At 40.4% G+C, this 27,189-nt stretch overlaps 1 protein-coding gene and 1 long non-coding RNA gene across 3 annotated transcripts; both read left to right on the top strand.

Moving 5' to 3' along the window:
• The first annotated feature begins 5,704 nt into the window (after nt 1–5,704).
• On the top strand, nt 5,705–9,332 carry LOC125307384. Its single transcript, XR_007195697.1, has 3 exons — nt 5,705–5,748; nt 9,029–9,055; nt 9,172–9,332. It is a non-coding gene; the product is annotated as an uncharacterized LOC125307384 (long non-coding RNA).
• Nucleotides 9,333–9,342: 10 nt separating this feature from the next.
• Nucleotides 9,343–23,475, top strand: LOC125307383. Of its 2 annotated transcripts, none has more exons than XM_048263335.1 (9): nt 9,343–9,459; nt 9,623–9,907; nt 12,983–13,075; nt 13,416–13,434; nt 13,651–13,679; nt 13,790–13,830; nt 13,989–14,058; nt 17,754–17,785; nt 23,216–23,475. In XM_048263335.1, the coding sequence occupies exons 1-9, from the start codon at nt 9,375–9,377 to the stop codon at nt 23,363–23,365; spliced, it is 804 nt and encodes a 267-aa protein (XP_048119292.1). In that variant the 5' UTR covers nt 9,343–9,374; the 3' UTR covers nt 23,366–23,475. The 2 variants fall into 2 exon arrangements, with proteins under 2 accessions (XP_048119292.1, XP_048119291.1); XM_048263334.1 differs by having other exon boundaries at nt 17,736–17,785.
• The last annotated feature ends 3,714 nt before the right edge of the window (nt 23,476–27,189 follow it).

The raw sequence follows: 27,189 nt of genomic DNA, 5'->3' as shown, positions 1-27,189 counted from the left end.
AAGTAGCCTACATAGCATAACAACATCCACATGCAATAATACAACGACAATGTCTACAATGACATTCATTTGGACAACTTGATACTCTCTCTGTCTTAACAGACCATGGGTAGATGCTTCCTTTGTTAGACGTAAGTGTGTGTGTCAACGGATCACATAAAAATAACTTTTGAATGGTGTACTGGGTATGTATTCACATAATATTCTCTACATTGGACAGATGGTGATCTAAGTATGGGATCTAGGAGCACTAACACTGCTGGAAGTACAAGAGAAAAACATATTCACATATTTCATCAAATTCTTCTTTCAGAATACTACCTGATATTGTGTGATTCTAAACTAGCCCAGTAAAATCCACATGAATTATCCTCTGTTCAATGCGTGAATGAGTTGAATATGTAAAGATGTTTTTGGTCTTCCATCAGCCTGGTGTGATGGGTGACATGGCAATGGCATCTAAAGACATGGCAATGCCATCTACAGCAGCAGCCTCAGGTAAGAACACTTGTGTATGGAGATATGATTTGTAAGTGATTTGTCAGAATCAGAAGCCAATATTACATAATAACTGGAACCAGAATAGATATGCTATTTTAGGGGTTTGAAGTAATAGTTCCACTGCCCTCTTTGCGGCTTTGTTGTGGGTTTCAGTAATGACAGTCGGCCTGGATCATGATCAGGATGTAAGTATATTCACGTATTTACATAAATATCAGTGTCATCATTGGCTTCCCCTTATAAGTATATCTAACCCTCATTCCATTGTTCTCTCTGTCTCTAGTCTGTTTATCATGTGTACAGCTCTATCTCTGATGCCCCAAACTGCTCCAACCAGAAGGAGACTCCCTACAGTCTAATACAGGAATATAGGCCTACTCATATTCAGTCTACACAGCAGGAAAATTACATTGACGTTGTGACATTGAATGACATTGTGTTGTGCAGACTGAATGACTTCAGCAGTGTCTACACCATGCTAACTGTTACAGTAGTGTAAAAACGGTGGATTGCATGTTTTGCATGCACATACTGTACCTGTAAAACTGAAACATAAAAGTCTATGCAGTTTTTGTAATGTCAACAATAGCCAGTATTTTGAAACCTGGTGTACTTTGATTGACTGCATGTACCTTGTAAAGTGAAAATAAGTGTTATTCTTTGACAGAATAATTTCATTTTGAGTCAGATTTCCAGTGTTTTGGTAAAGTTAGTGTGTGCAGAGAAAGATGTGTTAGTATATATTTAACAAAATATGTTTTTGAAAAGAAAATTATCCATTTGGCCAATTGTATTTTGTGTGAGTCTGTGTAAAGAGTTTAGAAAAAGTATCTGAAGTATGGGTAAGCGCTTGTTAGCGATTGAAAAAAAATGTAATATGTCATACCTGTAGCTTTCACAACAATTATGTTATTTCTTTCATATCAATAAAGCATAATTAGATTTATTAAAATGCAAGTGATGCAGCTGATGCTATATCAATAGTATTGTTTACATTATGTAATTAATAATTGCAATGGGGCATCATGTAATACTTTTACAGTTCAGCTGGGAAGTGAACCCACGTCTCCTGCGTAGGTAATGTGATCAGACTCAAATGCAGAGACCAACACAAAGAACTCAATAGGGTTTTACTTGATGGGCAGAAGTATCCAACAGGGAACAGACAAAATCCAGTGATCAGTCAGAATCAGTTCACAAATCCAAGGATAGTAGACAACAAACACCTAATCCAAAAAACAGGCCAGTAACAGGTCAGTAACAAGAGATCACGCAAGGGAAAACAAACTTTAAGAACAACTCACAGACAGGCTTGCTCGAATGCACAAGTGTCAACTCAAGACTGAGCAAAGAGCTCATGAAGACAGGAGGTTTAAATAGGCAACTTAACAAGGCTCAAGTGAAATTAAGAAGGACAGAGTGGGGTGGAAGATGATGTCAAGGTGTCATAACGTCTGACTGTTATTCCTTTTTTGGCCACGTGGAGTCCTCAGTGTCTTTGATTGATGTCTGTCACATGTTGATATCACATGTTTAGCTCTCCTTCTGATTATTGATATATTACACTTCGGATATCCCGAAGTCGGGACAATTACTGTGCCCCCCACCTCCCCCCAGCATACTAAATCAATTGTATGCGCCATATTGCTATGTAGCATTCACCATTTGAAAGCTTGGACTCTTTTTCATATACAATCTGTATAGTGCTTTACATTGTCAGATTAATCTTACTATGTCTCAATTAAATTTAAGCAAAAATGCCCTCCTCCCCCTCCTCTGCCTTTGGTGCTTCCCTACTTTCTAGCTGCAGTGTATATCCCTGAGCAATAAGTAGATGCAGCATATAGAGTCTTGAAATATTCACAGGAATTCCTAGAAATTGAACATGCATGTTGTTTTATCCAATATTAGTTGTGCATATGTATAGTTCCATTTTATACACATCCATTGAACCAAGACAATGCAAAAATAGAGATTTTGTGTAATCATTCCATATTTGTGTAGTCATTCTATATCAGAACTCCTGACATACATTCCAACCAATCCAATAGTCTTCAAGAAACATTAAAGCATTACCTTTTATTTGAGACCATGCTTCTAAACCACTACTGGGTGCCACACAGTAAGCCTTTTATTGTCAGTATGCATTTTGGGTAACCAAAAGTCCTATGGGGAGTTTTCATAAGGCATTTTACAAAACGCATGAGCATACCTTGGCAAATAATGGTCTAAAGCAGTGGTTCTCAACCTTTTTTGAGCAAACGCCCCCCTGACCTTACTTTGATCCTCTGGCGCGCCCCCCCCACACACACACACAATTTTAAAAAAAATAAAAAAAATAAAAAATATTCACCCCTGGGTAGGCTATAGGCCACTCACACTCATGCTATATTGCTTAAATAAAAAAACGAGCCCATTACTGTGCTGTTTTGGTTTCTTCTGGAATTATAAGAAAATGTCCCTATGAGCCTATTTTATTATGAAGCAGATGTAGCCCACTGTTAGAAGCAATAGGAGACTGGTTGGGTAAAAAAAACATTTAAAAATTGATGTAATTTGCATTGTACTGTCGGCACTTTTTCTTGCTATCCGCCATGTTCGTTTGTGTTGTTTTATTAAAGATGAAGACGTCACAGTGAATTGTGTACATTTTTATTGGTTATTAAACTGTTAAGCCGCAAACTTGGGTTGTGTTTATGCGTTACTATAGAGATGACGACAGCTGGGGCTGGGGGACATGAGTCCGGGCGTGTGCACGCCCAAACTGCACTGTATGACCACTGAGCATAGATAAACAGTAAAATGTAGCTGGGACGGTAGAGGGGTTAGAAACCCATGAATGAAAATAGCCTATTTATTTCAGGTAGCCTATTTTTTCACCAAAAATATGTGAAGACCATGAAAGTTTTTTTTTTTTTTTTTTAAAAACACGTTCCCAGTGCCCCCCTAGGTTGAGAAACCCTAGTCTAAAGTACTCATATTTCATTCTATATTGATCTACTTTGAGATACAGATTGACAAGACCTGGTAGTGGGCCTCAGTTGTGTTTCCAAGAGAAAATAAATTACCAAGATGGCAGAATGTGGTCATTTGCAGAGATGTACAAAACCGCCTAAAACAAATTCTACCCTTTGCCACTCTCTGACAGTTCATCACACAGTTAATCTATTGGTACCAAAATAATCTGACTCAACTTTCAAAAGAGGTCAAGCACTTGAATATAAGTCAAAGTATGTGGAAACAGCGCCATTGTTAGTAGGCGGTGTGCAATTTCGAGCAAAAACTCAAAATAGGGGGGTAAGTGTAACACATGTCAACCACGTCGCCAAAACTGCCTTCTTTAATCTCTGCAACTTTACACGCCTCGGCTCTTCACTGTTCTTCACCGCAGCTGAAACACTCATCCATGCCCTTATCACTTCTGGACTACTGCAACAGCATTCCTTATGGACTACATATAACACAACTACCAATAAACTTCAATATGTCCAGAACTCAGCTGCCTGCTTCCTCACCTCCACGCGCCATCGTGACCACATCACCACTATCCTCCACAACCTCCACTGGCAAAAAAACCCTTCTCCTCACCTACAATGCTCTCAATAGCCTTGCCCCTCCATACCTCTCCGACCTCCTCGTTCGCCACACTCCCACCCATCGCCTCAGGTCTGTTGATGTAAACACACTTGGTACCACCAGGACCAAGCTCCAGACGTCAGGTGACAGGCCCCTCTTAGCTGCTGCACCATCCCTCTGGAACGCCCTCCCCGACCACATCAAACAATCAAACACCCCACCGTCCTTCAAACAGGCCCTCAAAACCCACCTTTTCATACTGGCCTTTTCCTGTTAACTGACTTGCCCAGCTCTTCCCCTCTCATTGCCTACCTCTCTAGTTTTGTCTTCTGCTTGTGCCTTCTGTCCGTGTACCTGTATTTATGTATCTATGTGAAATCTGTAAAGCGTCTTTGAGTGTCTTGAAAAATACACAAATATATGTATACATATAAAGTATACAAATTAAATGTATGATTATTATTGCATTTGAAATACCCATTTACCCTACAACTTGTGATATATGAGTGACATTTTGGGTTGTTTAACTCATCATGGTCTGTCAGTGCATTAACAAGGGTTCATCTGTCTCATAGGGTCATCTTTCTGTGCCAGAGAGGCAAGTGAAATGTATTTAAAACTGCATTGTTGCTGTCGTTCATCGCCAGTTAGAATGAACCCTAGTGAATCTGTAACACTTTATATTGTTTCTGGTATACGGTACATTGCAAACAGGGGGACATCATACAGAAAAATAATGAGATGATCCCTGTTAAGTTTGCATACCCTTAGTTAATACTGTGTGTTGCCTCCTTTGGCATCAGTGACAGCTTGCAGTGTTTTGTGATAGTTGTCGATGAGTACACTCATTTTCTGAGATGGTGGAGATGCCCATTCATCTTCAAATCCCCTGCTGGGATTGTTTTGCGGATGGGTTTGTTTTACATGAACTGCATGTTTTGAGATCTCCCCAAAGTGCCTTATGATATTGAAGTCTGTCTCACTCTAGAATCTTCACTTTTTTCTGCTGTGCAGGATGTGGTGGTTGTGGTAATCATTTCATTGAACGATGGCCGACTTCTAATTGTCATCACACTCTCTCTGTTGTCTTTTCCTGTTCTGCAAGTCTGCATCAGTAGAAATCATACAGATCACAATCTTCACTTACTGTATCTTCAAAGGAACCAAAGTGAACACCTGTAGAAAAGACCACCACTGACAATGCATTCAATAGATGTGTTGCTGTCTGACCATCAGCTTAATAGGTTTTTTTTGGTCACACATTCTCACAGCTACTTAATGAAGTACATGTTTTTTTGTTGTGAATTAGCTGTAAACTCATTTTTTACTTTATTTACCCATAGTCATATGCCAATATCTCTGTTTCTCAAAGACATTTGAACCCTTTACATATTTTAGGAAGTGAATATATATATATATTTTTTTTTTACATCAGCAGTGGTTACAGAAGTGACACTTGTACAGTACTGCAGTAGCAGCAGCGAATGTTACCACAGGGGAAGTGATACACATGTCAGAGAAAGGTCTAGTGTTCCTGTGTCCCACCCTTAAACTACTTCATTGTACTAGTAGTACATGGTGGACATTAGTATTTCTGTTGCTTCATAGATGTGGAACCGATGGAATTGTTTTACTTCGCCCTTTCTGTTGTGACTACTATGCTCCTTGCTTGTGAGTAATACAATGCCATTCTTTATAAGTTGTGTTCAGTTTATAATTAGCATAGCCTACGATACATTTGAATCTTTCATCACCGATCTGAATCTTATTGATCCCCATTACAATATGAAACTGAGCTTTGGTAAATTAAAATAACTAATCGGTTTGACCTTGTGAATGCTTTTGTTTGTGCTTATACTTTAATTTTAACAAGTTTGCTGGCTCTTAGATGTGGATTAATAGGTTGAACAAAATTATAAAAAAGGTACACCGGATTAACACAGAATGGCCATCTATTTCCTGACATGCATCAAATATTCCAATTTCTTGAACATGCTAACCAAAGGCCTCAGAGCAGCCTGATCCACAGCGTTGGGACAATAAAATGTCAGCAACATATCTCAAAGTTGGGACAGGGGTAGCCTATGCTTACCACTACGCTGCTTCACCTCTTCTTTTACATGTTACAACAGTCTGTGAATGTTTGGGAATTGAGGAGATCAATTACTGCAGTTTTGAGAATGAAATGTTGTCTCATTCTTGCTCAATATAGGATCACAGCCGCTTAAAGCAATGGTTCGGAGTAATTTCACCCTAGGGTCCTTTGCACCATGACCTCGAGCCAAAAACCCCCTCCAAAGCTTTTTCCCTTGGTCGAACATTGGTCTAGTTAGCGCTATCAGGATAATAGCTTCGAGCAGGCGCTAACGGAACCAACGGTGTATCTCATAAATTACCCCACTAATAATGCCCGGAATAGAAACAAACTTTTACAGTAGTACAAATATGTTCTGTAGTCATAAAAGAAGTTTGTTACGATTCCGGGCATTATATTCCGGACACACATTGTAGAATCTGGACTCTTCTGCTATGAAGCCGTACAGTACTTTTGTATTATGTGCAGAATGCAATTTGTTTGTTTTATTTATTTTCCTAAAATATTCATGCTCCTCAAAGCTGTCTTTGATGGAAGCATGTTGTTTAAAACAGTTGTTCTTAACTTGTCCTGCTTTGGGAAGCACAGTTTCCCACATTCATTTGTCACGACCCATATATTTTTTTTAGTGATCAAGCCAACAGATATGGTGAGCTACATGGTAAGACATGTGACGTGCCTGTAGGCCTACTTGTTTGGAACATGCTGGTGTTTGGCATTATATTTGTGAAGTCTTCAACTCCTGATGTCACCTTTCAAAGTACTTTGTCTTTGACAGGGTTGCTTTGTTTCCATGTGGCATTTTCCCTCATGTGCCAGCAATTCAGTGAACACCGCACACTGGGGTTTCTGTCCCATTTTGTCTCAATTTAAGTGAAACCATATCCTACTTCATATATTCAGGGTCATAGCCTACTTGTGTTTACTGCTAAAATGATGTGTAATATAACCGGCCACATAAACATTTTTTTTTTTTTTAACCACAAGCTACGCGACCCACCCAGAATGGTTCCGCAACCCAGTTTTGGCTCCCGACACAGCAGTTAAGAAAAAACCTGTTTACATCATTCAGCATTAATTGTGCCTTCCCGGATGTGCAAGTTACCCACGTCATAGGCACTATTACATGCCCTTACTATCATAGATGCTCACTTTTGAACAGTGTGCTAACAACAAGTAGGATGCTCTCTCTTTAGCCTGAAGGATGCAGAGTCCATGATTTCCAAAAGGAATTCCAAATTTTTCCACTTTTCCTCTGTCCACCATGAACTAGCTTGGGCCCAGATAAGACGGAGACATTTCTGGATCATGTCTTTATTTGGTTTCTTTGTTGCATTGTAGAGTTTTAATGGGGCATCAAACTGTGTTCATAGAAAATATATATGGCAAGTTTTATACAATAATTTTCTCTACAGTAACAGGTTTTGAAATCCAGTGCCATTTCAGTCCCCAAAGTACTGGATTTTGGATTCTCTGAATATTTTAATGATATTAAGTATTATCTAGATGATGAAATCCCAAAAAAACGTATAAAGTTTGCCCACGGAAGATTTCACCGAGAGATGAACACCTCGGCAAGAGACTCTGCTTCTCTGGGATGCTCTTTTTAATATCCAATAGTATGCCAGTTAGCCTGATTAGCTATGAAATATTCCTGCTTTTATTTGCATTACCTTTTCACAACTTTCCCAGCTTTTTGTTGCCCCAGCACCAACTTTTTTGAGATCAAATTCAAAATGAGCTTATATTTTCCATTAAATTGTCAAATTTGCTGGTTTCAACATCTGATATGTCTATGTCCTTTTTGCAACTTAATGTGAGTTTACAAGATTTGCAGATTATTACATTCTGACTTTCACATATAAGATTTATACACGCAGAAACATTTATACTGATCTGCATTTGGCTGTCACCAAATTATACTCTGTCTGTGTGTCACCAAAGTATTCTGTCTGTCTTATGAAACCAGTACACACAAGTTTATATTGATTCACACTTGATGTTCAAGTACTTCGAGCAGTTATGTTCTTGTCTAGCATGCATTGTTGAACATTGAGAAACAAAAGGGCAGAACATGTAAGACTTGATGTTTACAAAGAGTTACAGGAGTAGGAGGTGGAGAGGACTTGGGAAATGTAACTTGCAGTTTTACAAGGAGTTGCAGAAGTAGAGCATGGAGAAAACTTGGGAAATGTGTTTTATTTTCTTGTGTAGCAAGTGGCAAGACCATGCAGCGGTCATACTATGTTATGCGGTACATCTAACTGTCCACATTCTTAAATTCTAGTCAGTACACCAAAGCTCAAGGTCAGTGTACAATTATTAATATATAGCATGTGCTTAACAGTATTGCTAGTTTACTGATTAGACAGATCCGGTTATGCACGGTATATTGTTTAGGTATTTACGATATTTAGGTATTTAAGGTAATTAGCGGGGCATGGCAAAGGCTCCATGTCAGTCGCCACAGTTTCATTATTAATAAAATAAGAAAGATGGTTGGCTCGTAGGTCTGGATTAGAATGCAGAGATGTGTATCTGAAGCTGAATATGAAACTAGCTTTTACTATTCCACAATCGTTCATCACACTGTAACTGCTTCTCTAATATATCTTTTGGTTACACTTTACTTGACGGTATCTACATAAGAGTGACATGACACCGTCATGAACATGTCATAAACATTATAAACAAGTCGTAAACGTTTATGACATAACATTTCTGTCACTTGCCTCTGTCAAGTGTCATTCTGTTTTTGTCATGATAAGTTAGGGTTAGCGTTATGACATGACACTGTCACTCTTATGTAGAAACCTAAAGTAAAGTGTTACCTCTCTTTTTTATGTTGATTTCTAGGTCCTACTAAGCACACCCAAGCTCAAGGTCAGTTTGCATACACTAATAGCATGCGATTACCAATCTTTGTCACTGAAGTTTGCCTTTGTTGAGATCAGATAATAAACAACTATTAATCACATATATTGTGCCTATGCATTTAGGTATTCCAACACCTGAAGTGAAAGTGGTCCCTGCTTACATCCGACAGTCTGACTCTGTCAATCTGACTTGTGAGACATCTCTGTCTCCTTTGTCTTATTGTTATTTCTGCACAACACTTCAAAACTGTGACTGGAAGGGCTCTGATTCATGCAGATTGGCACTCTCAGGAAATGACTTGATTGCATGGTCAGGTCAAAGTGGGATGGCAAAAATTGAATTGACGTGTCTCTATTATTTCAATAAACAAGCATCAGGGTATTCTCCCCCTACTTCAGTCACCATTGTAGGTAAGAAAATGTGAACGCTTAATGCTCATGCAACACAAGGCCATGAATATGCTCAAGTAGAGAGATTAACATGGATGCCCACAATAGTGTCAGATCTGGTTCAGATTAGTTGCTGCAACAAGGTCTTGTGTTGCATTGTAATCTGCCTCTTATTATCCCACAGGACCTCCACAACTCCAGGTGTCTCCTCAGCTCATCAGTGAGACAGATACAGTTCATCTGATCTGTCTGACACCTCAGTCCCCTCTTGTGTCTCAGTGCTTCTTCTTAGTGGGGGGAAAGCCTCTCGGTAATCCAATGCCATCATGCCAGCTACAGAGCACAGGGAAGGATTTGAGCCACTGGGCTGGTGTGAGGCCACCTGCACAAATGTCACTGAGTTGTTATTATACAGTTACAACTCCTCAACTGTCATCTGACCCATCTCAACCAGTCTCAATTACTGTAGGTAAGGACACATGTATTTTGAATATTGCAAATCAAAAATTGTATCCGATAAAGTTACGTTTAAAAACTTTTGACTGTGTGTAGGCAGTATTGCATTAGTGATGTACTGTATATAACTTGAAATACACGAAGATAAGCAGAACATTTCCCATGTATTTCATTACTGTATCTGTAGAGGCATCCCTTTAGAAGATTATGAAACTGACAAAGCCATCATATGCCAGTTAGGACTCACTAGAGAAGATTTAACTCACCACTTTGGTGTGAGGCCATCTGTACATTTGTAAGTTGCTATAAGTTAATATAGAGAATTCATAATCCCTTATAGTTTGTCATCTCATCCATATCAAAATAGTTGGTAACTTAATATGTACTGCAAGTTAAATATTGTTCATCATGTTCATTTATACGTCTGTATGAGATGTTAAAGAAGAATTCTGGCAATGAATTCTGGCAAGCACAATAGTACTCATGGGCGTGAGACTTTGAGAGTGCACAACAAGGCATAAAAGATCAGCAACTGGGTGCGGTACACTCTTTGCTAATTGACAATGTTGCACAAGCATCACACTGACAAGTGCACACACCTGACTTGGGTTAGTAGCGTCAATGAACAGGGGTAGCTCACTGGCACTGGAGGGTTACTCACATCCTGAAGGCACAGAGCAGGCTACAGACGTGTTTGTAATGTCCAGATTGTAAAACCAGGTGAAGGAATTGCCTGAAGCCCAGCTCGTGCTCAGACATATCTATTCAATTGAGATGCCTTTCCATGCCACCCAAAAGGCATCCCTGCTCCTGGTGGAGTCGGCTCTTAAGCGTTCAGGGGGAAGTACATCTGAGGCTTTGCACGCCAGAGTGATGGCTTACACCAGCCAGTGGGAGATCCACAGCAATCATGCACATCCATTGCAGGAATAATAACATAACCCACAGAATATGATTGAGGGGACATATAAAGACATATCATACAACATAACCCATGTTATTTGACTGAGCGGCCCCATTCAGATATCAGGGGTGGAGAACAGTCAGGGATGGATTACTGCACCGGGCCCAGGCCCAGGGGCCCAAGGGGTCAGGGGGCCCTGAAGCCCAAGCCTTTGCATGGAATCATTGCCTCAATATCAACAAATCAGGATGTAGGCTATGAATCTGATTGAATTCAGTATTGGCCATCCCCAAAATGCACCAGAATACAGAAAATCACAAACAAATTTAAAAAATTCTGGGGGGGACCCCCAAACCCCCCCTCCCACATATACGACAATAAGTGGGCGGCCCTTAATACATCTGGGCCTGGCCCTGGGCTCAGTAGGCCCGTTCAATAATACATCCTTGGCAGAAGGTAGCATCGGAACTCATGTGCCATGTCCTTTGTCTTTCGGACTACTATGCTGCTGACTTTAAAAGGCTTTTGTTGTCAGCGTGTAGGCTTCTACAGGTTATATTTGGCTGCAAGGCTCGTGAGGGGGACTCCAAGTTTATTCCTCATTCTGTACGTTGCTTTGGATAAAAGCATCTGCTAAATGAATAAATGATGTAATGAAGCAGAATAACTCACGGCTTTTACACACAGTTGCCTTCCGTCAACGCATGCCAGTGGGTGTTCCCGACGGTAGCTATGCAAATGACTTGAAGTATAACCGTAATTTGATTGGTTGGTGCCGTCCGTCGATTGGCTTCATTGGCCGGTGCCGTCTGTCGGTGCAGCAACAGCTGAACTTGTCAACGCGAGCGACGGGAGAAACGCAATGCAACGGACCCACAATTCAGTTCGGCAACGGATGACATAAGCCCATGTAAAGTGAATGGGAATGCGTCTCCAGCACTGCAACGCAAGCAGCTGTGTGTAGAGGCCGTCAGTCATCAGTCCTCACTAGGGTTGCAAAATTCCCGGAATTTTGCAAAGTTGGAAACTTTCCATGGGAATGAACGGGAATATATGGGAATTAACAGGAATAAACGGGAATTAATGGGAATAAACTGGGAATTTTTAATATGGAAAGTTAGTCTATAACAGGGAACTTAAATGTAGTGGACAAAACCCCATCTAGAGCATAATATTAGTTAAAACAACCTGATTTAATGCAATTTCAGTCGAATTTGTACCCTGCACATCAGTCAGTCACATGCACACAGCAATCAGCATAGGCTAGACATAAAGGAAACCTATGGGGCGTTCATGTGCATGGGAAAAAAAGGTTCCAACCAATCGGATTTTGTTGTTGAGTGGTGTGGTGTATCTTAGGCAGTTCAGTGTTGCTAGTTTAGCATGCTAGTAAACAATAGGCAGATAATGGGATTCCCACTAGCATGCTAGTTAACTTTGTATGCTAAGCTGAGCGAAAATACAAACATTCAAATCAAATTGCTTTTACGAAACAAAATGTTTGTTTATATATGAAACAGTTTGTATGAATTACCCAAAATTCACAGTTAATTACCATAAATTCCAATTAATTCCCATAATTACCTTTAATTCCATTAAAGTTTCCAATTTGGAATATTTCCAAAATTCCCCAGCTTAACTTCCCATGGTAAGTTTCCGGAAAGTTTCCGGAAATTTTCCGCCCCTTTGCAACCCTAGTCCTCACCAGCTAGAGGTCGTACAGAAAATGTCATCCTCTGGTCAGGTGTACAGGTTTCCACTTCTACAGATGTCCCTTAGCCATATTCTGTCAGTTTTGTTGATAAGTTACAACACTGCAAATATTGTACATCAAAGGCAGTCCGAAGGTTTTGTTTGTTTTTATTGTGATGGCATTGTCTGCTAAATGAAAAAATGATGTTATGAAGCAGAATCACTCAGTCATCAGTCATCACCAGCTAGAGGTCATACAGAAAATGTCATCCTCTGGTCAGGTGTACAGGTGTCCACTTCTACAGGTGTCACTGAGCCAACTTCCGTCAGTGTTGTTGGTAAGTTAAAGAACTGCAAATATTGTACAAAGGCAGTCCGAAGGTTTTGTGTGTGTTTTTCTTGTGTGACAATTGCATGTAAATAATGTAAGTAAACTAATGTAAATTATATTTTCACATGAAATTTAATGTAATACATTTTCTTTCTCTAAAGACTCTGGGAGAAGCTGGACTACAGTGATAGTAATCGTTGCAGTGATCATGTTTGTGGGAGGCCTGGTCGCCTCCTTTCTTTGCATGAAAACCAGTGAGTTTCTCTTATCAGGAGGCCATAGCATAGCTGGGTGTAGCTCCCATTGATTCACTTTGGTGGTGGTCCCCCCTTCAGTGCAAAGTGCTTTAGAGGTCTTGATCAAGCGTTACATAAATACAAAGTGTTGTTGTTTTTGTTCATAGTTGTATAATTTGCATACATGATCATATGTAAGCTGACTGACCACAAAAGGAAGTTACCCCATCTTGATTCTGATCAGCTGGATTATGTTTGCTCTTCTGTTGCTCCAATGGAAGAGAGGGCAATCAATTGAGCAGTGATAATCAATACAATTTCATTAATCATTGTAACAATGTCTTTCTCTGCTGTACAGGAAGATGTGCATTCAAAAGGTATGTCAAAACAGTGCAAGTATGCCAAACACATATACAGTAGAGACACACATGCAAAAGTGCAACATTCAAACACCACCTCCCACACCCTGCAGTCCCCCCTTACACAGACTCTAGTCACTGGTGTGAACATATCGTGTGACTATTTCCACACAGACATGTACTCATATGTGATGTCTTCTGTTTGTTTCTTCATCTCTTTGTCTGTCTCAACAGACCACGGGTAGATGATCCACATGTTAGTCGTAAGTGTGTGTGTGTGTGTGTTAACGTATCATATAATAAATAACAATAAACGTGTGAATGTACAAGGTGTACTGGGTATATACACTCACATATTCTTTACATTGGACAGATGGTAATCTAAGTATGGGATCTAGGAGCACTACCACTGCTGTAAGTACAAGAGAAAAACATATTCACCTACTGTATTTTATCAAATTCTGTGACACATTGTGTGATTCTAAACTAGACAAGTAAAATCCACATGAATTATCCTCTGTTCAGTGCATGAATGAGTTGAATATGTAAAGATGTTTTTGGCCTTCCATCAGCCTAGTGTGATGGGTGATATGGCAATGGCATCTAAAGACATGGCAATGCCATCTACAGCAGCAGCCTCAGGTAAGATCACTTGTGTGTGGAGATATGATTTGTAAGTGATTTGTCAGAATCAGAAGCCAATATTAGGCCATCCTTAAAAATATTTTCGTTTGCCGTAACCCGACCGACCCTGTCAATTTAGAACCGACCCAAATATTTATTTTCTTCCCCTTTTAGTCCGACCAACTTGCCGGTTGTAAACTTGCGTTAAGACCGACCAATTTTTTTTTTTTACTCTAAACAACCAATACAAATAAAATACTATTTATTTTAGTAGGCCTAAGTATTGTGAATATAAATTGCCTACATACAAACGTAGGCGCTCTTAAATAAAACCCTGTGGCATCATCTCTACACCACTGGTTTACGCATGTCACACTATGGCCTATAGGCTACGCTTCGTTTCATTCACACAAACATCTCGACAACGCTCATTACTTGGCACGAAGTTCTGGAAGAACTGTGCCCAGATCTTTTCCCATCCCTTCTCCCTCTTGTCTAACGGTGACCGTGTTGAAGAATTGAAATTGGTTGTGGTCTAGCCTATTCAGTATTTCTCAAAATATGGGTCCGCAACGTAGAGACTGCTGGTCCGCGGAGTCGTGGAGTGAAATTAGGCCCGGTGCTTCGTCTGATAATTTGCTGCGAAGTTGATCAAGATACCGCGGGCCGACAAAAAAAAGAAAACAAACGTTTCTGCTATCGAGGTCATTAAACATGGAGCCATACAATAAAGTGGTGGTATTTTGGATTTTTGGAACTTCCATAGAAACAGAGCAGAGACTGTATAATACACTGTATAGCAAACCGCTCTTTAATAGAACGACGTTGATTTTTGGAACTTCCATAGAAACAGAGCAGAGACTGTATAATTAAGCAATATAGCACGAGTGAGTGGGGTTGATCATGGATATTCCCACGGGTGTTGTTCGTCAGAGCCAATGAGGCGGGAGGCCGAAAGTGGCGCAGGCAACAACAGCCGTGGGAATATCCATGACCAATCCCACGATCACGAGTGCTATATTGCTTTTATACAACAATTTTACCACAAACTAAATAATCTGAAAACACCCCATTATTGTTTAAACATGTTAATTTCGACATCGTTCTTATGCATCAAAAATAGTTCCCTTTTCCATAGACAGCGTCTTGGTTGCTAGGTAACCAACATTCCAGATCCTCGTTACGGGTCTTTGTGGTTTACGTGTCTTCTTGAAAGAAATGTTGAAAGTCGGGCTGAAATCACATTCATATCTAGCTTTGCTGCATGCATGTTACAAGGACACTGGGCCATGTCATGTAAGGGACATGGTACTGCAAAAAAACGGAAACAGCCTACATTGCAGAACCACTCAACTTTATTAATTTATGGTGAATAAATGTTACACTACTGTGCACAGCCCCATATGTTTTTCTGACACAATGCTAGCACATTAGCAGCAGTTAGCTAACTATGCTAACGTTAGTTATCTAAAAGTCTCCTCCAAGTGACAATCATATTATTGGCCCTACACAATGCTGGCAATGCTGAAAACTGTTTATCTTACTTACATTGAGTTGACTGTGTGGCTTAATCCACAGATGTGGTGAAGCACTGTTTCGTTATGGTTTGCTAAAGAGTAACACATTGCTTAATGATTTATTATTAGCTGTGCAAAGTCTGAGTTGAAATGTCCAGGGATATTCCAACTCATGGAACGTCTCTCGGCCAATCAGAAACAAATAAATAGTTCCATAGAACCTAATTGACCGATCCCAAGCCCCGCCCCCTTTTACTATGTCACAATGAGGAGGTCGGAGGACCTCGGTCAACCTCGGTCAATTTTGAATTTTATAGTGTCCATTCTGTAGCCTACAATACGCCGGTTATGTGAATGCTAATGCTTCTTTTGAGAGTAGCCTAAGTAACTAAATAACTAAAGAGCTCAAAAAGGTTCAAATATATGCCTGGGATACTTGTAGAAGTGACATCCGATATCCTGACCGTGTGAAACGTTGACATAGGCCTAACTTTACATAACTTTGGATAGGCTGCTACTTTTCAGTAAAGAAATCTGAGTGTGTACGAAAATGTTCCCTTTTTTGTGTTCATAACTACATACAAAAATATAACTAAACCTGGTTTCCACGGTTATAAAATTGTACCTACCTTGCAGGAACTGAACTCACTCATACAACTGGAAGTACGCGCAAATAGGCTACACCTTCAATCACGTATCGCCTTACACACAATAAGAATACTTTCAGCTTTTAGGCATAGGCTACCTTGCCATGTTTAACTTGGGATAGAAGACTGTTCACAGAAATAAGCTAATGACCATTTTTTCAACAAACAGAATAGACTACTGCGATGCATCATTGATGGCTGAACGAGAGATAGCCATGTCTTCTAAAGATCAAATCATGTGCCGATTGAAAACCTTGCTGGACAGGCTATGCAGTCTCGAAATCGCCAATATTAGGCCTACTACATTGCCCACATTTAAATTAAGTATAGCATAAGCGGGCACTGATGAAGTCTTGTGCAAGACAAATCACGTCTGCAAACTGCAGATATGTCGTGCGTTGTATGGGTAAACTCGGGTAGATCTAGTGGTTTCTTTTCAATAGCCTACATTTGTATCATGCTTTTTTGAACTCTTCCTTCTAAAGCAGCCATTCAAAATAATAAGTAGGCTATAGGCCTACCGAAGCGAAGCCATCTCTCCACCTCCCCAACATGAGCTGCTTAACAGGCTAACCACTCTCCCAAGTTGCGTGGGAACTCGGATCTGCAGCATTTGGACCCGTCTTTAATTAATCCTCGAAATATGGTTAGATTTTGTTATGGACACGTCAACACCATATGTTTGCACAGACCTGTTTATTGAATCAGTCACATCTGCAGCAAATAAGGTAAACTACCTGCTTGTGATAACGTGCTAATTGTTTATCCCCAGTTAACATGCATCCCATTAAGATCCGTAACACCAGATTGGTTGGTCCTCAATTTGTGGTGTTCCACCTCGTTGATAATAGCAGACATTGTGAATGTGTCCTTCCGAATACTGAAGGCCTTTCTGGCCTCTGTTTTTTGAATATATCAATATTACTTGACGCCCAGAAATCTAGCATACACTGTTACACTCTGCTAAATGGTGCTGCGTACCCATGTTGAACACGCGTTCTCGCAAACTTTCCTGCAAACTTGTCCGACTTAGCAACAGTAACTATGGGATGTCACATGGGATGCATGTCACAAAACATTTAAGTGAAAGTGTATGGATAACAATATAGGCATAACAATGATTGTGATAATGACAATGACAATTTGATTGGGAGGGAGTGGGGTTGGGTAGATAAGCCCTATGACCCCAAAGTCTGCCATGACTGGGCCTCAGGTCAAAGAAGTTTGAGAAAGGCTGGTCTACATAACCTGCATCAGATTGAGGTTTGCAGTGATGCGCCTGAAGGCACAGGTTGAGGACCCAGTCAGTTACGTCACAATTGACACATTTGTTTATACCTAAGTAATCACCATGACCAAAATTGTACTTTTTTTTTTACTTTGAATCTTGAAAAAAAAAAAAAAAAAATAGACCTACCTACCGACCCATTTTTTTAATTTTTTTGGCTGTTACTGCAAACAAGAATATTTTTCAGAATAGATATGCCATTTTGGGGTTTTTGATGTAATAGTTGCACTGCCCTCTTTGCAGTTTTGTTGTGGGTTTCAGAAATGACAGTGGGCCTGGATCCTGATCATGATGTAAGTATATTCCTGTATTTATATAAATATCAATCTCATCTAAACACTCGTCTATGGCTTCCAATTATTAGTGCAGTGCCTTTTCAAACATGCCATTCCTGTAGATCACCCATAGCCCAATTAGGCTACATGCCCGCAGGTATGCCTGCTTTAAAAATAGGATGAAAGGGGAAAACATTATTCCAGTGAAGCTGGATGATAATGAATACTGAATATTATACTATATTAGCCTACAATTAATGTGCAGTAAGCAGAATTTAGGCAAGGCTGCATGTGACTTTTTTACATATCAAAATGACATAAGCCTAACAGCTGTTTTGAGTTAAGGCTAAATGTTTATTGTTAAGCTTATTGAATAACTTCCTGATAGAGAAGACAAACCACTTTGTGAAATGATGCATCATCGTATGACATTTGCAACGATGTGACTCAACAATCTCTAGTAACAATCTCATCTGTCTGCCACTCGTTGTCTGTAGCTGATCGAAATGACATAAGCTTAATGCTTTGATGTAGGATATATGTTTAGCCTATTGAATAGCTTAATGATAGAAGACAAACCAGGGCTCGAATTATCTTTTTGTCTTTAAGGGGGTCTCTCTATCTCATAAAAAGTTGACACACCCTGCGCATAGCCTAACAAGGCAATACAATGAAATAGCCTAGGCGCAAGTGGCGCTTTTGCGCAGTACAGTATGCGCACGGTAGGCCTAGGCGTTACCTTGACACACACATACAACAGACATAGATTTTTCATAGAAATTGATTACTTTTAATTAATTTCAACATATTATTGATTATAATAGTCCATATCTCATTTCAATTTCACAATACAAAGAAATAGACTAAACGATTTAATCTGTGGCATTCTCAATTTCACAACGTAACTCATTTAAACCAGACCACCGTCTAAGATAGGCTATCCTCAGTGTCAAACACAATAATGCATGTAGTGTAACTTATACACAGGGGAAAAAGCACTAACTGGCAGAAATGAATAAAGCCAGCCAATTATGTTCTAGTAGGCTAATGTGTTGAACCGTGGAAAATTAATAGACGAAAAATTTTGGAGTTTGCACTGAGATATTGTCGGGTAGCCATTGAATATTCCGACATCAGAGATTGCTAACAGGTGTTTCAAAATAGCTGGGAACTTTCCAGAGCTCTGAATGGCAGAGGATAGCTAGATCAGACAACACAATCATTGTAGGCTGCATTATGGGCCATAATGTATGGCTTTGTCAATCAACATAGAATAGGTAAAGCGCAAGTTCAACAGCAAACAGGACTTTTCAGCACGTATCAAACCACGTAGGCTAGCCCAATGAACGCCTATGCAAATAGACAAAACACATCAAAGCAGGGTGACTTCTTCAGATTTGCGAGTGCTGTCAAATCGATACGGTTTGCTCATATAGTCTAGTGGTGTGGTGGTGAAGTGTCATGCTGCGTTCAAGAGCGTAGTAGGTCTACGTCCCGTAGTAGCCTATATTTTAATTTAACGTCTTTAATGGTGAGAGATCGCACAGGGATAGATAATGAGCGGTTGTTTGAGAGTAAATTACAATGCCAGACACCTTCAGATATGAGAGACCCCCTCAGGTTTTTGACTTTGTTGCTTTCATGGGAGCCAGTCGTCACTCTATGGGAGCTCGGCTCCCTCTGGCTCCCACGTAATTCGAGCCCTGAGACAAACCATTTTGTAGAAAGATGAATCATCATGAGATTTGCAAAAATATGACTCAAAAACAGTCTTTGGTGGTATTCATACTTTGCAGTCACGTGATTACCATGGATACCTGGCGGGCAAGAAACGCTAACAAAATGGCGACGAACAGTGGCCAGCCAGGGGAATTGCAGATTTCCAATACTACAATCAATTAACTATTTAGACCATTGTGTCACCAAATGTTCAAATAGATATCAAGAAAAGATTAACATACTCAGAACGTGTGATCCATAACGTTACACAGCACCCGCTGATGTTTTCATTGCTTTGAAGCTGGCAAAGTATCTACCAGACTTGGAGTTTGGAGATATTTACATATCTTATAGAGAATCCGTCACCTTACACCTCAAAAAAAATGAAACCTACAAAAAGCAGTTTTTCCTAAACAACTACCTGAACCGTGGCACTGAGGATGAAGAATCTTTTATGGTATGTTGGTCTCAAGGGCCCACATCAACCAGGCCCATAATCACTCATTTGTGATTTGCACCCCCCCGGTAAAAAATGAAAATGCAATATTATTCTGCTTTTAATTGCCCCCATCTTCAGTTAAGATGTTCAGAACTGCACCACATTTTATGTGTATGATTGACCTGGCATTCTCTGGGGGTATGCCAAGTTTCGTAGAATTTCATCCATGGGGGGGGCTCTAAAAAAAAAAAATTAGGTTGTGTACATTTAGTGACTGTACACTCATTGGCCTGTAGATGGCGGTGCACACATATACACATGCACACACACAGGCACCCACATACTATCGGTATTAGAACGGCCGATACATAATTACAAATTCAGTAGGATTAAAAGAAAGCCAAAATAAAAAAAAAATATCATCATCATGGCTGCATTTCCAGTATTGGCGATAAGTAGTCGTTTGTCCACTAGATGGCGCATCGTTGCAGTGAGACGTAATTTTGTTGGAAGTTAAAAGTGGGTTGGAAAAACAATGGACGCGTCTAATAAGGATAGGATGATGTTCACATGAAATGTAATTCCCATTTCTTCTTGAAGCCAAAATAAATCTGAGGATGTTTATCGGACATGCTTGGTTTTTACTGCAGGTACGTTAATCTTATAATATCAATCAGGGGCGGAGTCCTAGGCTATTCTAGCCTAGGCCTGCGTTAATTTAAGAATATCATGATATCAATAATGACCTAGGTAATGTTATCGTTAGCGTTGGTTGAGTGATGGAGGCCAATTTGATTGATTGCATTTGTAGAAAACTATGCGGTAATACCAAGCAAATTGATAGCAGAACTGTAATTGTATCTTTCGACTGTCATTTGCTGCACGTGCTACAAAAATCATTCTGTGCAATGGAAGATTTACCAACATTACACCGGTCTGATACGGTTTTGCCTTTACATGCGTGAGACTGAGACGCCTGTTTATTTTGTTTTAAGTGCATGTAGGGTGTGAGAGGGGAATCGATGTGCTTTGATTCCAGCTTGGTAGTTGTAGTCTGTGAAATTAAAAAGTACGTGTGTGTGAAGTATCCAAACAAGGACACCTTCATTTCATTATGGCTGCTTTAGCAACACACCTTAAGCTACTGTGTAGTGGGTCCCATTTAGAAGTGGCTACTTCATTCGCACTTTTTGACTCATGGAGCTGCGTGAATTTTATTACAACTTTGCCACGATATGGCAGTTTAAGTCCGCTTGATACTGTAATTGGCGTAAGCCATGGTTTCCAAAGGAGATTTTATTTGTGTCGCCAGCATAGCCTATTGACAATGTTATGTTACAACATATGTTGTAAATAGGCCTACCTTATAAGCCTACCTGTAGCTTAGGGAAGCTAACAGGTTTCTATTAGGATCTAGTTTGTTAGTTACAGTTTCGTCATAACTCCCTGATGCATTTAGAATAGCCAGAGCGTGGATATCTCAATCGGAAAATTAAACAATATTGGGCGCCTATCAGTGGCGCAAAAATTGGTTATGCGCTATATTCGGCACATAGGGGCGCAGCACCGTGGGGGCGCCAAAGCGATGGTAAAAAAATATATATAGCCTATAATAAGAACATATTTGGTATATTCTATATGTAGCTACTGTTGTACGTTTCTAAATAATTTCTGCATTTCCTCAATGTTAAATAACAGGAGCCCTATCTCATCATAGAATTTTGACATAGAAAAGGGAGTGGGGGCGCCGTGAGCGCTGAGTGAGCAGGTACGAGTAGTGAGTTTTCGTCTATTGAAAAAGATGGATAGGCCTACAGCAAAACAAGCTGTCGGGGGCTTAACATAGAAAAAGAAAGAGGGAAAATGAGATGGCATGTCAAGGGATGCGACAGTAGTTAAATAAGTGGATGGTGAAAAGCAACAGGTAGGATTTAAAGTGTGACGTCTGTGCTTGGAGGCTTGCCAATATTGATGTTAACAGACTAACTAGCGTTTGCTAAGCATATGCCGATTGAAACATAACCTATTCAATTAAGATAGCTAGGTGGCTACCATGCTCATACTGAATTTTTAATGGCAAACTGCAAACAGAAATGTCACGCTAGCTACAACTCATTACATGTTTCCATTTCCTAACAATCCTAATATTAATAGCTTAATATTGTGCTGATAATGTGAGCTAGAGTTGGATCAGCCTTATCCTTTGTGAGCAACAGCTGGCAAAAAGATGTTATGAGAACCGTTTAGACTCTTAAAGTGACAATGCACCATTTAACAATACTTGAAGTTCAAATTGGCAGAATTTCTTTAAAAATAATTTACACTAATAGTGTAAAATATTGGCCTTTTGTTTTACTTTAGTTGTTTGTTTTTTTTTTTGGGGGGGGGGGGCCAATTTGTTGTTGCATACCCCTCAAAAAATGGGTAGCTGCGCCCCTGGCGCCTATGGACTAGGCTGGGTGAACCCAGCCTGATCTGCCCGCGATTTATTTTTTGATTTCTTAAAAGATTGAGCTTGGTCTGGTGAAAGCCAGACTAGCCATGGACCTCAGTTACACAATGCAAGGGAACATGAATCAGCCTATAATTGCATGAACAATAACGGACAACAGCTCTTCAACTTTGGCCCGTTATAATGTGTATGAACAGTCTAGCGACACATTTCATCAAGGCCCATTTGGACATGTCAGTTATTTGCGCCACTGGTTAGATGTAAAACAGCATTTCGTTTCAGACTACTGTTACTTATTTTGCGCATTGACAAAGTATCCTATCTATCTATCTATCTATCTATCTATCTAGCATTCTGAAATGTCCTTAAATTTGGAACCATTAGCCCATCACTCATTTCAACTTGGGATCTTGCAGTTGGAATTGTTGTTTGTTTATTCAAAGTGTCAAGTCCAAAGTAGCCTGGCTATTGAAGTGTCAGTTTATTGCACATCATTTTTACTTAATTTTGAATGGCCACTGCATACACAGTGTTTGTTGGCGTGTTGTTGCAAGATCTGCGGAATCATTTTTATGCAAGCAAACTGCATACAGGGAATCTTTATTGTTGATGTCAGACATGATTATCATCCAAAACATCTTGCATCTTGACCCGTGCTGTGCCCTGATTCAGTGCGGCCAAAACTCTGTGTGAGATGTGGCTAGAGCGGAGAAAGCCAATGTGTGCTTCCTTTACTGATATACAATAATGATATCTTTTGCATTACTTATCCAAACAACGTCAAACTTGGCACTGCACTTACTCTTTTTTTTCTCTCTCTCTGTGTACCTCTCTGTAGTCTGTTGTGTACCATGTGTACAGCTCTATCCCTGATGTCCCAAACAGCTCCAACCATGAAGAGAGTCCCTACAGTCTAATACCAGAATATACTCATCTTCAGTATACACAGGAGGAAAATGACATTTACAGTGTTGTGGAGATGGACTGATTTCAGTATCTACACCTGACTAATTGGTAAAGAAGAAATCCGGTGATTTTTCAAATAGTTTTCTGTTTGTCGTGTTTAACGGAGTACTGTTGGTACGAAAAAAGGGTCAACAATTGGCTCCACTTAGCTCGAGTTGCTGCAGCCAACAGCTAGAGCTACCAGGTAGCTACAATGGTACACTCCAGCACTGTAGCTGCCTGGCAGCTCTAGCAGTTGGCCGCAGCAACTTGAGCTAGAAGCGTCTTTTTTTGTACCGACAGTACTCGGGTGACCTCAAGAAACAGATCTATGAAAAAATCGTTGGAATTCTCCTTTAATTTAAGTCAGTACTTAATACTTGAACTCATACCTGTAGCTTTCACAACAATTACTTTATTACTTTTTTCATTTCAATAAAGCATAATTTGATTTAAGTTGTAACTATGTTCAGTTAAAATGCAGTTGATGCAGCTGATGCTATTTCAATAGTATTGTGACGTAGGAATCAACTGCACATGCTGATTGGCTCTCGGCCATTTATTACCAGCTTATTCCACTGCCTGGTTGAATTTCCCATTGTCCTACGTAATTTAGAACGACCATTAACCGTATGTTATCTGCACACCTATGAAGTAGATCCATTTTTTTGGCCGTATCACACTTGTATATTAATTCGCCGAACTCGTTGTGAAGTTTAAATGAACCGTCACGTTGCATCCGAGCTGTAAAATGCAGACGTTCAGAACATTGCAACATTGTAGCATACTGTATGACGGAGGTGGCTTTTAGCTAGATGGATGACAGCAGGTTAAAAGCGATGTTACAAAGCTAAAGTTCATCAGAATCTTGGGATACGCCCGGACAACGGGAGAGATAGAACTAACGACTGGCCTTGGGTCAGAGCAACCATCCATTTAGAACTAGTAACGGCAGTTTGTCCTGGGAGTTGAGAAATTAGTTGATAGGCCTACGGTCGGAAGAAATTAGTTCTACAAACAAGACAGTTTTAGCGACAAAAACATTTAAATTGTAACAGGAAATGAACACAACGCAACAGTGGAATAAAGCGGGATATTTGATTTCGAGGAAGAAATTCACAGAAGTTAATGCACCACGAGGTTTAAACGGTCCGATTCGCGCCGGGCCGCTTTTTACAACCTCGACCGCATTAACTTCTGTGAACAGACCACCGTGTCGCCCATTATCCCTTACATGTAACAGGCATACAAGAATAACACAGCCCCTTTTTCGTACGAGTTGTGGAAATGGGACCAGTGGAAATGGGACGTAGTCTACCCACCACCCACACACAATGTACACATACATTCATCCACACCACAGTATTATTTACATTATTTATTTCATATTTACATGGGTATCATGTAATCCTGCTCCGCAAGGTCCGCAACCTTGGAATCATCTTCAACCCCATCCTCTCCTTCTTACTACATGTCAACCACGTCGCCAAAACTGCCTTCTTTAATCTCCGCAACATTATACACCTTGGCTCTTCACAGTCCTTCACCGCAATTGAAACACTCATCCATGCCCTTATTACTTCTAAACTTCAATATGTCCAGAACTTAGCTGCCCGCTTCCTCACCTCCACCCGTCATCATGACCACAGTCCTCCACAACCTCCACTGGCTCCCAGTCAAACACAGGATCAACTTCAAAATACTTCTCACCTACAAAGCTCTTAATAACCTTGCCCCTCCATACCTGTCCGACCCCCTCATCCGCCACACCCACCCATTGTCTCAGATCAGTTGATGCAAACACACTCAAGGCCACCAGGAAGAAGCTCCAGACCTGACCACATCAAACACCCTAGCATCCATGAAACAGGCCCTCAAACCCCGACTCTTCAAACTGGCCTTTTTCCTGATTATTGACATCCCCATGCAGCTCTTCCCTGCTCATTGTCTCCCTCTCTAGTTTTGTTTTCTGTGGCACCCATTGCTGTAGCACTCAAATGCAGAAGTGCAAAATGCATGCACACCCTCCCACACCTTGCAGCAGTCCACCCTTACACAGACTCTGTGGTCACTGGTGAGAGTATATCTTTGGACTTTATTTCGACACAGACATGTACTCCACTAAAATGGAGAGCATAGGCTACTTCTCTTCTCTTCTGTTTGTTTCTCTATCTATTTCGGTCTCAGCAGACCCTGAAATAGTGATGAATAGCCTATGTTTGTTAATTCATTGTCCCTACTCAGCACACCAAATAAGGAAGGCCTAGTAGAAATTGTGATAATAAAATATGTATATTTTGGTAGTTTGGTCTTTATGTATAGACTTGGCAAATAGCCATTTAGTAGTCTAGTCCTGAATAATATGCAAATGAAACGACACTTCTTAAAATCATCTCTCCCTCTCTCTACCGAGATGCACACATGATTTGAAGTTTCGGTCTTGTGTGTGCGCGCTCTTGCTCGCTCTAGATTCCGGGAGATTTAACCTAATTTGCGGGCATCAGGGAGCCTTGTAGATAGCTCCGATAACTAGTTTCTCCATAAGACATTGTTAACCGGAAGTGAGTTTACGGCTTATCGATATTCAAAATGGCGGCGTGAAATAGGCGAATTATCAATATGCGGGAGACTCCCGGAACTTCTGGGAGACTTGGGATGTCTGCAGTATGAACCCTATCAGATATGTACAGTTATGTGCTGTGTAGTAACAGTACCATAACAGTGATTGCACACAATTCTTCTTAAGCTATTCAAACTATTTGGAAAAAATAGCCTAAAATGAAATGAATAAATCTTACTTTGGTGTGTGTGTGTGTTTATTTATTGTAACTAGCGTTGACTAGGGCCGGTCATAATGTACAGGACCAGTTGCTTTCAGCAGAATAAATTTCTTAAAGGAACACGCCACCCAATGTCAGTAGTAATACATGTTCTTACCTTAACTTTTCACGAGTTAAATCATACCTCTCCCGTGTCGGTACGTGCACTCAAACACTCTGGTGCGCGGCGCGAATGTGTTAGCATGTTGCTATGCTAGCGGGCTCAGACGTAGCCATAGAGAGAGGAAGATAGCAGTAGGCTAATCAAAAACATCCACATTTTTCCTACTTAAATACAGTTGCACAAGTAGTTGATAAAAATGTGTAAGTCACACAACATGAAACATGACGATTTTCCAAGCAAATGAACAGGAGAACTACAATGTGTGGCGTAATAGCACTTGGGAGTAGCCTACTTCGACCTAGCTTAGTAATACTAGTTAACACCTGCCCCAGCCAGTTGCACCACAGCTGGGGCCTATGGTTACACACTTATTGGCTCTTTGGGTGTCAGGGCTCAGAAACTGATTAAAGGTTAATTAGGTTTTAATGTTGAAGAACACAAAAATAGGCAGCCAGGCAAAACCACTTGGTAGGCAGAGTCAACATAGTAGGCAAAAAAAGCACAGGCAGCAGTACAGGCAGGGCTCAAACAGATCTCCAGAGTGGCAAAAACAGACAGAGTTTGGTACACAGGTAGGCTGCAGGCAGTTAAGCAAAGGGGCTAGGCAAGACTCACGTGTCAGAACAGGCAGAGGTCAATAACAAAGAGCAAGCAAAGTCCAAGCAAAGGTTTCCAAAAAGGTTCAGGCAAAATCACAAAGTCCAAAAACAATCCTTGGTCAAAAAACAGTAAATCCAGCAAGAACATGAGACAACGCAAGAATCCACACTGAACGATCTGGCAAAGAGTGTTCCACATGGCATGGCTTAAAAGCCATGGCTGACGAGGAGAGTGGCAGCAGGTGTAGCAGAGCAAACACAGGTGATTGGACGCCTCCCTTGTCAGTCAACCAAAAGCCAAGGCAGAAGGAAAACCCGGACCGGA

This window comes from Alosa alosa, chromosome 14 (assembly GCF_017589495.1).
Source record: "Alosa alosa isolate M-15738 ecotype Scorff River chromosome 14, AALO_Geno_1.1, whole genome shotgun sequence".
Classification (NCBI taxonomy): Eukaryota; Metazoa; Chordata; class Actinopteri; order Clupeiformes; family Clupeidae; genus Alosa; species Alosa alosa.
This window is presented reverse-complemented; position numbering and strand designations above follow the sequence as displayed.

Bases quoted from the DNA above. Each gene is read 5' to 3' on its own strand.
- LOC125307383 (XM_048263334.1), top strand. From the start codon at position 9,375: ATGGCAAAAATTGAATTGACGTGTCTCTATTATTTCAATAAACAAGCA. The intron at 9,460-9,622 runs GTAAGAAAATGT...ATTATCCCACAG, and splicing joins TACTTCAGTCACCATTGTAG to GACCTCCACAACTCCAGGTG. The intron at 14,059-17,735 runs GTAAGATCACTT...CCCTCTTTGCAG, and splicing joins ATCTACAGCAGCAGCCTCAG to TTTTGTTGTGGGTTTCAGAA.